Source organism: Hylobates moloch, unplaced genomic scaffold (genome assembly GCF_009828535.3).
Source record: "Hylobates moloch isolate HMO894 unplaced genomic scaffold, HMol_V3 SCAFFOLD_11, whole genome shotgun sequence".
NCBI lineage: Eukaryota > Metazoa > Chordata > Mammalia > Primates > Hylobatidae > Hylobates > Hylobates moloch.
This window is the reverse complement of record NW_026652286.1, coordinates 89,554,221-89,567,426: the sequence shown is the minus strand read 5'-3', so window position 1 is coordinate 89,567,426 and position 13,206 is coordinate 89,554,221. Positions and strand designations below refer to the sequence as shown.

General features: G+C 48.7%; 1 protein-coding gene and 1 long non-coding RNA gene across 4 annotated transcripts; one reads left to right on the top strand and one right to left on the bottom strand.

The window, feature by feature from the left end:
* Positions 1 to 1,601: 1,601 nt before the first annotated feature.
* LOC131384631 (uncharacterized) lies at positions 1,602 to 13,133 on the bottom strand. 2 transcript variants are annotated; one of them, XR_009215678.1, is made up of 4 exons: positions 12,895 to 13,133; positions 10,899 to 11,057; positions 6,747 to 6,896; positions 1,602 to 1,831 (listed from the first exon to the last, which is right to left on the bottom strand). It is a non-coding gene; the product is annotated as an uncharacterized LOC131384631 (long non-coding RNA). The 2 variants fall into 2 exon arrangements; XR_009215677.1 differs by lacking the exons at positions 10,899 to 11,057; positions 12,895 to 13,133 and adding an exon at positions 9,515 to 9,875.
* APOA5 (apolipoprotein A5) lies at positions 8,809 to 11,885 on the top strand. Of its 2 annotated transcripts, none has more exons than XM_032168134.2 (4): positions 8,809 to 8,849; positions 9,361 to 9,417; positions 9,532 to 9,643; positions 10,181 to 11,885. In XM_032168134.2, exons 2-4 carry the CDS (start codon positions 9,369 to 9,371, stop codon positions 11,118 to 11,120), a joined length of 1,101 nt encoding a protein of 366 aa, XP_032024025.1. In that variant the 5' UTR covers positions 8,809 to 8,849; positions 9,361 to 9,368; the 3' UTR covers positions 11,121 to 11,885. The 2 variants fall into 2 exon arrangements, with proteins under 2 accessions (XP_032024025.1, XP_032024023.1); XM_032168132.2 differs by having other exon boundaries at positions 9,337 to 9,417.
* Positions 13,134 to 13,206: the final 73 nt, after the last annotated feature.

Genomic DNA, 13,206 nt, shown 5'->3' with positions numbered 1-13,206 from the left:
AGCAGTAAGGAATAAGGTACCTGCTAACCTTTATCAATCTACATTTTAAAATCCTTCTTACTCCACATCCAGATTGAGCAGCAATTCTTGGATATTAAAAAACAAAAACACAAAACAAAGTAAAGGGGCAACTCTCTTAAAATGCAGCTGTCCGCAAACACTGTGATACGAAACGACAGTCAAGGAAAGGGCAGCACAAACAAGTTCATGTGGAAGGAATCTGTTCAAAGTCTTTGCATTTAAGAACAAGTTCCCTAAAAGCTCTTACTTACAGAAGAAATCAGACAATAAATGTAGTTGGAATGATGGAATTCTTTAAGTTTTCATTTTGTTTTGGGCAACTCTGTTGCCCAGGCTGGAGTGCAGTGGCGTGATCGCGGCTCACTGCAGCCTCAACCTCCTGGGCTCGGGTGATCCTCCCACCTCAGCCTCCTGAGTGGCTGGGACTACAAGCATGTGCCACCATGCTAGGCTAATTTTTGTATTTTATTTTAGTTTTTCTTTTCTTTTTTTTTTTTGTAGAGACAGGTTTTGCCATGTTGCCAAGGCTGGTCTCAAATTCCTGGGCTCAAATGATCCTCCCACCTCAGCCTTCCAAGAGCTGGGATTACAGGCATGAGCTACTGCACCTGGCCTAGAATTTTTAAAAAATCACTATCTGGCAACTCTCAGGATAATATTTGATCCAGGCAAGGATCATCAATGAATGCTAAAACTATTGGGTGAAAAATTGTTGCAGAATGGGATACTCTCACATGGCTTCAAAGTATTGCTTCACAAATTACTTTTCAATAACTTAAAAAACCAAACTGTACTAACCATGGACAAATCTGGTTGTTATCACTTTAACCGAGTGATCGAACTTAGCATCACCAAATAGAGTGCAACCTAATAGTTCGTGCCTCCGGCTAGGATGCAGTAAGAAGGGCCAGATATCACCTAGTAAGTATTTTTGCCAAAAATGTTTAACCTTAATCTAATCATGAGAAAATAATCACTCAAATCCAGAATGTGGGACATTTTACAAGACGTCCTCCTTGCACTCTTCCAAAACAAATCAATGTCATGAAAACAAACAAATGGTGGGGTTGGGGAGAACTGTTCTAAATTTAAAAACTAAAGAGGGATAACAACCAGATGAGATGTGTTAGAGCTTGAATTTAAAGAGAGAGAAAAACAATTATGAAAGCATTTTGGGGAAAATCTGAATATGTAGCATATGTTAGATGATATTGAGGAATTATGTTAATTTTCAAAGGTATGATAATGTTTTTTTCTTTTGTAAGAGTCCTCATTTTTCACAATGTATGTTGAAGTATTCAGAGTGAAGTGTCATGTTGGCTATAATTATTTTAAATGGTTCCACACACAAAGCAATCATACCACATACACATATACATGTACCTCCAACCAACTCAAACCATGTTCAACACTGAAACTATAAGATGCCACCAAACAGGGAAGCATGAGTGTGCGTTGCATCTACCCATTGTATCAATCTAGGTTCAGTCAGAAAAACAAAAGCCACTCCATGTATTTCAAGTACGAAAGGCTTTAAAGCAAAAAATTAAAGGTTTATTCAACTCTTGGAAGGGCTGGAGGAATGACCATTTCGGTTTGCAGTTCAGAAGGAGTGACTCTCAAACGCTCATTGGTAAGTGGCTACAAATGGGAAGCTCCCCTTATTATGCCTGTAATATCAATGCATGTGATTCCTAGGAAGGTCATCCAGAAGCTGCTTTAAACTCCAAGCCTGTCCATGCTTCTGTCTGCAACCGGCATTGAAACATAATGGCCTCTCCTCTTCCGTCTCACGCTGGCTGACTCTAACCTAGGCTCATAGAGAGAAGGGATTCTAGAAAATGTATTAATAGTTCCAAGTGTCCCCTCTGCATCTCATAAAAGACCTTAGAAAGGGCACTGATAATGCTATTTGCAAAAAGACAATCCAGCGCAGTTGTATTTTACAGCACAGACTCTTTTTTTTTTTTTTTTTTTTTTTTTGAGACGGAGTCTCGCTCTGTCGCCCAGGCTGGAGTGCGGTGGCACAATCTCGGCTCACTGCAAGCTCCGCCTCCCGGGTTCACGCCATCCTCCTGCCTCAGCCTCTCCGAGTAGCTGGGACTACAGGTGCCCACCACCACGCCCAGCTAATTTTTTTGTATTTTTAGTAGAGACGGGGTTTCACCGTGGTCTCGATCTCCTGACCTCATGATCCGCCTGCCTCGGCCTCCCAAAGTGCTGGGATTACAAGCGTGAGCCACCGTGCCCAGCCTACAGCACAGACTCTTTAAGTTTGGGTTATCAGCAAAAAACCATTAGAGTATGAGAAATTCCTTTTTAAATTGTGGCAAAATATATGTAACATAAAAATTACCATTGTAGCTATTTTACATTGTAGCTAAGTATATAGTCCAGTAGCATTAAGTACATTTACACGGTTGTGCACCACTATCTAGCTCCAGAAATTTTTAATCTTCCCAAACAGAAACTTGTACCCATTAACCAATACCTTCTCCTTCCTCACTTCTCCTAGAAACCAGAATTACACTTTGTCCCTACAAATCTGACTACTCTGGATACCTTAGAATCACAGTATGTGTCGTTCTGTGACTGGCTTATTTCACTTAGCATCATGTCTTCAAGGGTCATCCATGTTATAGCATGTGTCAGATTTCCTTTTCTTTTCTTTCTTTTTTTTTTTTTTGAGACACAATCTTGCTCTGTCGCCCAGGCTGGAGGGCAGTAGCACAATCTCAGCTCACTGCAGCCTCTGCCTTCCAGGTTCAAGCAGTTCTTGTGCCTCAGCCTCTCAAGTAGCTGGAATGATAGGCATGCACAACTACACCTGGCTAATTTTTGTATTTTTAGTAGAGACGGGTTTTACCATGTTGGCCAGGCTGGTCTTGAACTTCTGGCCTCAGGTGATCTGCCCACCTCGGCCTCCCAAAGTGCTGGGATTACAGGAGTGAGCCACTAGGCCTGGCCCCTGATTGTCATTATTTAAGGCTAAGTGATATTCTGTTGTCTGTATATACCACATTCTGTTTATTCATTCATCTGTCAGTGGACATTTGGGTTGTTTCCACCCCTTGGTTATTGTGGATAATACTACTAGGAACACGAGCATACAAATATCTGCTCCAGTCCCTGCTTTTAACTCTTTTGGATATATGCCCAGAGGTGGAATTGCTGGGTCACAAGGTAATTCTAGGTTTAATTTTTTGAGGGACTGCCATACTGTTCTCCACCGTAGCTGCACCATTTTACCTTCCCAGCAGCAGTGAACAAGTGGTCCAGCTTCTCCACATCTTCACCCACACTTGTTATTTTTGGCTTTTACTTTATTTTTAAAAATAACATTCTAATGGGTGTTAAGTGGTCAGAAATGGTTCTTTTAGGAGTAGAGATAGAAGCCGGGGGGATGGCTCAGGCCTGTAATCCCAGCACTTTGGGAGGCCTAAGTGGGCGGATCACTTGGGGTCAGGAGTTTGAGATCAGCCTGGCCAGCATGGTGAAACTCCATCTCTATTAAAAATACAAAGATTAGCTGGGTGTGGTGGTGTGCACCTGTAATCCCAGCTACTTGGGAGGTTGAGGGATGAGAATTGCTTGAATCTGGGAGGTGGTGGTTGCAGTGAGCCGAGATCGCACCACTGCATGGCCTGGTGACACAGCAAGTCTCTGTCTCAAAAAAAAAAAAAAAAAAGAGTAGCGATAGAAAAGCATTGAAAACACAACCTCAGCTCAGCTCAGTCCACCATGGTGGGAAGCCATTAATTCTTCACTCTTGAAACCTTTTCATCCTTGGTGTGGCAGAGGCTGCAAGTCACCTCTGTAACTTTATTCTTCCCTTCTTTCTCAGTTATAAAATCCCCGATTTTAGAAACATCTTTAATGAGATATAATTCACATACCATAACATTCACTACAATTGAATGGTTTTTAGTATATTCACAGATTTGTACAACTATCACCACAATCTAAGGTTAGAACTTTTTTCATCATCCCACAAAGAAACCCCACACCCATTAGCAGTTATTCACTATTTCTCCCCAACCAACCTCCCCTCCCCCCAATAGCCCTAGGCAGCCACTAGTCTACTTTCTGTCTCTACCGATTTGTCTTTTCTGGACATTTCATACAAATGAGATTTTACAACATGTGGTCTTTTGTGACTGGCTTTTTTTCCCCTAGCATAATGTTTTCCAGGTTCATCTGTGTTGAGCAGGTATCAGTACTTTAACCCCTTTTTATTGCCAAATAATATTCCATTATATGGATAGGTCACATTTTGTTTATCCATTCATCAATTGATGGACATTTGGGTTGTTTCCATTTTCTTGACTATTATGAATAAATGTTGCCATGAACATTTATGCACAAGTTTTTGTGCAGATGTGTATTTTCATGTGTCTTGGTTTTATACCTAGGAGTAGAATTGCTGAGTCATGGGAGAACTCCTCCATGTTTAACCATAGATTAACTGCCAAACTCTTTTCCAAAGAAATTGCACCATTGTACAATCCCACCAGCAATGTATGAGGGTAGAATCCCTGATTTTTAACTGATCATTGAGCTTAGGCCCATTCAAAACAAAGATGACATTTCCTAACCTTCCTTACAAGTAGTTCTGACCAGTGGGATGGGAGAAGAAGTTAGGTTTTGTCCTTAAAATAAAGGAGAGTGGCCGGGCACAGTGGCTCACACCTGTAATCCCAGCACTTTGGGAAGCCGAGGTGGGCAGATCACCTGAGGCCAGGAGTTCGAGACCAGCCTGACCAACAAGGAGAAACCCTGTCTCTACTAAAAATACAAAATTAGCTGGGCATGGTGGCGCACGCCTGTAATCCCAGCTACTCAGGAGGCTGAGGCGGGAGAATCGCTTGAACCCAGGAGGCGGAGGTTGTGATGAGCCGAGATGGTGCCATCGCACTCTAGCCTGGGCAAGAAGAGTGAAACTCCGTCTCAAAAAAAAAACAAGAAAGGAGAGTACATTCTACACTCTCCTCTCCTCCACCCTGCCCCCTTTCCAGTGGCTGGATGTGGACATGGTGGTAAGATATCTTAGATCATGTGGGCAAGGGAAACACACAGGGATATTAGAGCCTCCAGACAGAAGGAACTTAGGACTCTGGACAGCTTTGTGGAGCAGTGCTCCCATACCAGCGTGAAGTTTTGTATGGGAGAAAATATACATTTCTAACTTTTGTAAGCCACTGTTATTTTGGGTCTCTCTCAGAGCAGCCACATATATAATTTAACTACTATATTTTCTTTCTGTGATTCTTCTTTATTTTGATTATACTTCTACTTCTCTGCCCCTCTTTTAGGTGGGAGGTGCTGCTCCAAGCACTAACTCAGAATATAGACCCTCTCCCTCTTGCAACGGTGCCAGCTTGGAGTTCTTTGCTTCCACTGTAGGCGAAGGAAGGAAAAAGTATGGAGAACTCACATCCACTCTTCATTGTCCTCAAACAGAAGTAACCCATTTTGTTCTGCTCACAGTCCATTGGCCAGAACTAACTGTATGGCCCCAATCTAACTGCAAAGGAGTCTGGGAAGTACAGCACAGCACATGGATCTTTGGAAAGCGTTAATTTTCTCTGCCAAAGGCTTCTTTTGTTGTTGTTGTTGTTGTTGTTTTGAAACGGAATCTCACTCTGTCACCCAGGCTGGAGTGCAGTGGCCCTATCTCAGCTCACTGCAACCTCCACCTCCCAGGTTCAAGCACTCCTCCAGCCTTGGCTTCCCAAGTAGCTAGGATTACAGGTGTGCGCCATCACACCTGGCTGATTTTTTTGTATTTTTAGTACAGACAGGGTTTTACCATGTTGGCCAGGCTGATCTCAAACTCTTGGCTTCAAGTGATCCACCTGCCTCGGTCTCCCAAAGTGTTGGGATTACAGGCGTGAGCCACTGCACCTGGCCAATACTGGTGTTTTCTGACCTCAGCGTTTTTCTTTTCTCCTGCCATGTACTCTCCCTAGAGATTTCATCTACTCCCAACTCTTCCACTGTTCCTATCTGCTGATGACTCCCAAAACTCAGTCTCCAGCCGAGACTTCTCTCCTGGGCTTGAGACATCTGTATCCAACTGCCAGAACATCTCCAGTGGACAGCCTTTGGGCGCAAGGCAACACTAGCCTGTGGGTACAAGTAATCACCCAAAGTCAATTTCAGTGGCTCTCCGCTCCCATATTTTTTCATTCCCTGGAAATGTACCCTTCTCAAATACTCTGAGCCTCTCTTCTCCTTTGATGACTGTAGTTTTGTGACTGGATGGTAGTTTCTGTTGCTTTTTTCCTTTCAAATGAATTTTCTCTTAGAAGGCTTCTTAGCCATTATGCAAATAGACCTCAACTGGGCTTGCCCTATGCCTATCTGAAACCCAGCTTAGGTTCAAGTTAGGACTCCTGCTGATCTGAGCTCTCACTTCCTGTCCCAACCTGCTTTTCCTTAGGAGGCTTCTGCTGTTGGTGAAAGAAAAAATCATCCCCCTAGTTGCTCAGAAACCTGGGAATTATTGGGATTTTTTTCCTCTCCTTCACCTTCCTCATCCAATCAGTCACCAAGTGCTATCAACTCTGCTGCCTTAGTAGCCCTCAATATATACTTACCTATCAACCATCACTGCCGTGCCATATTTCAGGCCTTCATTTATCACTTGGATTACTGAAATATCCCTAAATAGTTCCTCTGCCTTCTGTCTGGCCACCCTCCTGAGTGATCTCTCCATCATGTACCTTTCAGTGACTGCTTGCACAAGCCCCTTCGTGACTTGGTCATAGTCTGCTCTCTCGAACAACCAGGGCCAAGCACCTGGGTTCTGATTCTGGTTGCAACTCTTAGTGTGTGATGATGGACAGGCCACTTGATCTCCTCAACCTCAGTTCCTAAATCAAATGAATGATTGAATTCAGTCACTCAACTTTGTATTAGGCAGTGTGCAAAACACATTAGTGGATATAGAGATGAATTAGAAAAAGCCCCTGCACTCAAAGAGCTCTCAGATTAATCAACAAATTATTGTGCAGTTAGATAGTAAGTGCTATAATCCAGGAATATACAGTGTTGTGTGAATAATGTGGAGTCAGTTTATCTCCAGAGCAGAAAAAGGTGAAGGCAGAAGAAGGCATTCAGAGTGATACGGAGCTGTGCAGCAGGGGCTACTACTGTCCCCTCAAATCCTTTCTTCTCTTCTTCCTGAGTAATAGAGTCCTTTTTCAGCTGGGCATACAGCCATCCAAAATAAAAACTATATTTCCCAGCCTCCTTTTCAGCTAAGTGTAGCCATGTGACTAAGTTGTGGCCAATGGGATGTCAGTACGAGGGGTAATAGCAGTATCTGGGATGTGTCTTTAAAAGGAGGGAACACGTCCTTCTCCTTTTCCTCCTTCCTGTTCCCTGGGAGGTGAATTTGGTGGCTGGACGTGAAGCAGTTGGAATTTGGACATGAGAGTCTTGTTGACGATAATAGTGCAATAAGATAGAAGCAGCCCTGGCTGGCCTACATTCACATGAGAAAGAAATAAGGCTCCATTTTGTTTAAGCTATTCTGTTGCATATATATATATGTATATATATATTTATATATACACATATATCAGCTAAGTGTAGCCATGTGACTAACTTCTGGCCAATGAGATGTCAGTACGAGTGGTAAGAGCAGTATCTTGGGTGTATATATACACACACACACATATATACATATATGTATGCAAGAACATAAAATATATATGTGTGTGTATGTATATATATATACACACATATATGTCGCTTGCAGACAAGTCTAATTCTAACTAATACAAACTAACTCTAAAAAATGAATATATATTCACCAGGGGACAGGCTATTTCAAGCAGAGGGAATAGCCTATATAAAGGCTCAGGGAATGCCGTGGTTTTATGTGGCAGTAGATGAGACTGGAAATGAGTCAGGATGAGCCACAGTGGAGGATGAATTAAATGGGCAGGAGTGTGGCAGAAAGACCTGTTGGAGGCTATGAATGCAATCAAGGTGACAGACAACTGGTGCAATGATAGTAGTGGAAATGGAGGAGAGGGGATTGATTCAAGATGCATTTAGGACCAAGAATCGGGAGCTTGTGAATGTGTGTATGAGTACTGTAGATGGAGTGGGTGTGTCATCAGAGAAGATCTGAGCATTTGGGCTTGCTCTCCTCAGAGGCCCTGCAAGTGAAGTTCAGCTTTTCCTCACGGGGCAAATCCTACTTTCGTTCCAGTTCCTGGGGCTCAGAGTCCCTGGCCGAGATGCCTCTTGCCATCTCATCTTCACCCTGCCTGGCTTCCCTTGCTTGTTCCAGGATTATTTCATAAAGAGGGATGTGGTTGGGTCTTTAACCCTATGAATGCTGGCTCTCCCCAGGATGCCTGAGGAGCCTGTAGCGAAGTTGTCAGGGGCTGCTCAGGTTCTGGCTGGCAGGTGAACACTGTCCGTCTTGCCGGCTGGGACACAGTGACTCTGGGTAGTTGTGTAAGAGAGGGGCCCTTGGCAGGCAAACAGGTTCTTCTCTGTTGATGGGCCAGCCAGCTGGTCAGTGGGAAGGTTAAAGGTCATGGAGTTTGGGAGAAACTGGGTGAGGAGTTCAGCCCCATCCCCAGTAAGGCTCCTGGGAAGCACTCCTCTACTGGGGCAGCCCCTGATACCAGGGCACTCATTAACCCTCTGGGTGCCAGGGAAAGGGCAGGAGGTGCGTGCTGGGAGGCAGCTGAGGTCAATTTCTTTTGAACTTTCACGTGGTATTTACTCAGAGCAATTGGTGCCAGAGGCTCAGGGCCCTGGAGTATAAAGCAGAATGTCGGCTCTCTGTGCCCAGACGTGAACAGGTGAGCAGCTGGGGCAGAGGGATGGGAGTCACAGTCCTAAGGGAGGGCATTGCAGGTGGCCTCAGGGGAGAGCCTGGGGTGGCCCATAAGACGTCCTCTTGGAACACTGTGGCAGAGTTGCGTCTTCGCCCTCGTTATGGTTCAGTTTTTCCCACCATGAAATGGGAGGGAGGGAGACAGGTGGGCAGGGGAGAGGTGGTAGAAGTGGCCTAGGGAACTGTTCCTGGAGTCTGGGACCTTTGCGAAGGGGTTAGAGCACCACGCTCTCTGCTACGTGACCGAGGTAGCAAGAGCACGCCCTCTTCCCGTGTCTGAGGAAGACACTCTAGCCTCCTTGACTCATCTAGGTCGTCCTCTTGAGCCCCAACAGCTCTGTGCTCCCCAGCCCAAGGAAGGGGTAACAGGATTTCGGGCAGTTGCCCCCGCAGAGGGCCCCTGGGCAAGTCCCCTGCGCCATGTCCCTTCCTCTGCTTCTTCCCCTAACCAGGCCTCCCTCCACCTGTCTTCTCAGAGCAGATAATGGCAAGCATGGCTGCCGTGCTCACCTGGGCTCTGGCTCTTCTTTCAGGTGGGTCTCCGACCCTGACTTCAACGTGGGGGTGTGGGTGGAGGCTGGCCTGAGGGCCCTGTCCACCCTGGGGGAGGAGAGCCCAGGCCCTGATTACCTAGTCCCTCTCCGCAGCGTTTTCGGCCATCCAGGCACGGAAAGGCTTCTGGGACTACTTCAGCCAGACCAGCGGGGACAAAGGCAGGGTGGAGCAGATCCATCAGCAGAAGATGGCTCGCGAGCCCACGTGAGTGCCCAGGGGAAGGGGTGTAGGCGAAGGGAGGAGACAGCTGGGCCAACTCCAAACTGTGGGTGCTCCATGATGCCCTGCTTCTGCTGCCTCGACCTCTGTGGCCGCTGCTGGGACAGAGGAAAGGAGCGATGCTAGTTCTGCCTGCAGATCCCGGCCATCCTGGGCTCTTCAGCGCCCTCTGCCTGCAGCCCCCGCCTTGACAACTCTGTAGCTGTTGCCCCTTGCTCACTGAGGCGCGGGACCTGGGATCAATCGGGAGGACACCCGCTGCAGTTCCTAGAATCAAAGGATGATGTGGCGCATCTATGTTTCTTTGGAGAGTGTTGTGGGTCTGGATTTGTATGGGCGATGTGTTTGTGCTTCGAGCGTGAGGAGTTGTGACTGGCCAGGGCTAGGACAAGAGCCCTCGACTCTGGCGCCAACGCCCTGCGTCTTTGGTTTCCCCAGAGGATCAGTGAGCGATGACTTGGGGACATAGGAGATGATGAGGGCTAGCAGTCTGACGGCCTGGATATCTGTCCCCTTCCCCAGGAGCCTGAAAGACAGCCTTGAGCAAGACCTCAACAATATGAACAAGTTCCTGGAAAAGCTGAGGCCTCTGAGTGGGAGCGAGGCTCCTTGGCTCCCACAGGACCCGGTGGGCATGCGGCAGCAGCTGCAAGAGGAGTTGGAGGAAGTGAAGGCTCGCCTCCAGCCGTACATGGCAGAGGCGCACGAGCTGGTGGGCTGGAATTTGGAGGGCTTGCGGCAGCAACTGAAGCCCTACACGATGGATCTGATGGAGCAGGTGGCCCTGCGCGTGCAGGAGCTGCAGGAGCAATTGCGCGTGGTGGGAGAAGACACCAAGGCCCAGCTGCTGGGGGGCGTGGACGAGGCGCGGGCTTTGCTGCAGGAACTGCAGAGCCGCGTGGTGCACCACACCGGCCGCTTCAAAGAGCTCTTCCACCCATACGCAGAGAGCCTGGTGAGGGGCATCGGGCGCCACGTGCAGGAGCTGCACCGCAGTGTGGCTCCGCACGCCCCCGCCAGCCCCGCGCGCCTCAGTCGCTGCGTCCAGGTGCTCTCCCGGAAGCTCACGCTCAAGGCCAAGGCCCTGCACGCACGCATCCAGCAGAACCTGGACCAGCTGCGCGAAGAGCTCAGCAGAGCCTTTGCAGGCACTGGGACTGAGGAAGGGGCCGGCCCGGACCCCCAGATGCTCTCCGAGGAGGTGCGCCAGCGACTTCAGGCTTTCCGCCAGGACACCTACCTGCAGATAGCTGCCTTCACTCGCGCCATCGACCAGGAGACTGAGGAGGTCCAGCAGCAGCTGGCGCCACCTCCACCAGGGCACAGTGCCTTCGCCCCAGAGTTTGAACAAACGGACAGTGGCAAGGTTCTGAGCAAGCTGCAGGCCCGTTTGGATGACCTGTGGGAAGACATCACTCACAGCCTTCATGACCAGGGCCACAGCCACCTGGGGGAGCCCTGAGGGTCTACCTGCCCAGGCCCATTCCCAGCTCCTTGTCTGGGGAGCCCTGGCTCTGAGCCTCTAGCATGGTTCAGTCTTGAAAGTGGCCTGTTGGGTGGAGGGTGGAAGGTTCTGTGCAGGACAGGGAGGCCACCAAAGGGGCTGCTGTCTCCTGCATATCCAGCCTCCTGCGACTCCCCCATCTGGATGCATTACATTCACCAGGCTTTGCAAACCCAGCCTTCCAGTGCTCATTTGGGAATGCTCATGAGTTACTCCATTCAAGGGTGAGGGAGTAGGGAGGGGGAGAGGCACCATGCATGTTGGTGATTATCTGCAAGCCTATTTGCCGTGATGCTGGAAGCCTGTGCCACTACATCCTGGAGTTTGGCTCTGGTCACTTCTGGCTGCCTGGTGGCCACTGCTACAGCTGGTCCACAGAGAGGAGCACTTGTCTCCCCAGGGCTGCCATGGCAGCTATCAGGGGAATGGAAGGGAGAAAGAGGAGAATATCATGGGGAGAACATGTGATGGTGTGTGAATATCCCTGCTGGCTCTGATGCTGGTGGGTACGAAAGGTGCGGGCTGTGATAGGAGAGGGCAGAGCCCATGTTTCCTGACATAGCTCTACACCTAAATAAGGGACTGAACCCTCCAGACTGTGGGAGCTCCTTAAACCCTCTGGGGAGCATACTATGTGCTCTCCCCATCTCCAGCCCCTCCCTCTGGGCTCCCAAGCTGAAGCCTAGACTTCTGGCTCAAATGAAATAGATGTTTATGATAGAAGTTTGCCTGGCATGACTCTCATTTGGACCATGTCTGAAAGCAGTGGCCTCACCACTATCCCCAAAGCACACCCATCACCCACTCCATTCCCTTGCTGCTCTTTCTCATCGACCCCCTCCCAGTCCAGGTCTGTCAAAGGGGCTCTGGCTGGGCTCTGCTTTAGGGATCCTGGCTAGACAACGGCTGTCTGTCACACCTGGCAGGAGGGCCTGGGTTATGGGCCCTTCCTCTGCACCTGCACTGTTCACTAGCCTGTCATAGGACACTGTGCATGGAATGCAGGCTATGTCTGGAAGAGCTGTGGCCCTGGTGGACCTGAGATTCCTGAGGTGGGCTGCCTCCTTTGTTCCTGCTGTTCTAGAGTTTGAATGGCCTCTTTTTATGCTGGACTCTCTTCTTGGGACTCCCCTCACTCAGGGGCACAAATGCTCCCTATAGATCCCTTGGGAACTGAAACTGGGGTGTGGTAGAGGACGTGGAAAGGGTAAACACAGCCCCTTGTCTTTGGACTGCCCTGTCTGGCCCCCTTTCCTCCCAGCTCAGCCTACTGTCCCAGGGTTCTCAGCACCTGCCTGCTCCCCAACCCCAAAGCATAGACCCCACACATATGTAGGCTCATCATGCCTGCAGGCTGGTCTTCCCTGACACCCTGGAGTTTGACAATGTTGGCAATAGAACTGGGTTGTGGACCCAGCACCTGGAGAGAGGAAGTGCTAGAAAGGTAGAAATAATAAAAGGTGTTTTTGTTGTTGTTAGGAAACTGGAAAAGCATGGGTCAAGGGCTATGATGGGGATGAGGAGGTGAGAGAGAAAATGAGGGCTGTGTACTTGAGGCTGGGATTGGGGAAGGTAGTGATGAGGACAGAATAGGGAGTGGGAAGAACAGAAAGGGACAGAGGGATTCAGGGATTGAGACGGGGGAAGAAGCTGAGCCACCCGGAGGGGCGACCTAGCACGCAAGCAGCATGTGGCCCAACCCTGGAACGAAGCAGCCCGGCTCCGGGCGCACCTTCTCAGGGATTCCTCAGGGACAAGTCCAGCCCCTTTTCGTCAAGGCTCTTGTAGACCGACGTAGGGACCAATAGAACCCCGTGCGGTGGAGCTATTGTGAAGGAGCAAAAAACTGCCCTGGTTCTAAGAGGACGTCTTGCGGGAAGTGACGGCTGAGTTGAGGTGGATCCGGCTGGCGATGGAAGCCATATAAACCCGGGAACCGGGAGCCCTTGACGACATTGTTCCCCGAGTGCCCGGAGTCTGCGGCCTCTTTAAGAAGGGAGGCGAGGGTGGTGGCAGCTGGCGGAAGTGACGAGAGGGGTGGGGC

Coding starts and splice junctions, on each gene's coding strand:
- APOA5 (XM_032168134.2), top strand. CDS start 9,369: ATGGCAAGCATGGCTGCCGTGCTCACCTGGGCTCTGGCTCTTCTTTCA. Junction 9,418..9,531: donor GGCTCTGGCTCTTCTTTCAG/GTGGGTCTCCGA, acceptor CCCTCTCCGCAG/CGTTTTCGGCCATCCAGGCA. Junction 9,644..10,180: donor AAGATGGCTCGCGAGCCCAC/GTGAGTGCCCAG, acceptor CCCCTTCCCCAG/GAGCCTGAAAGACAGCCTTG.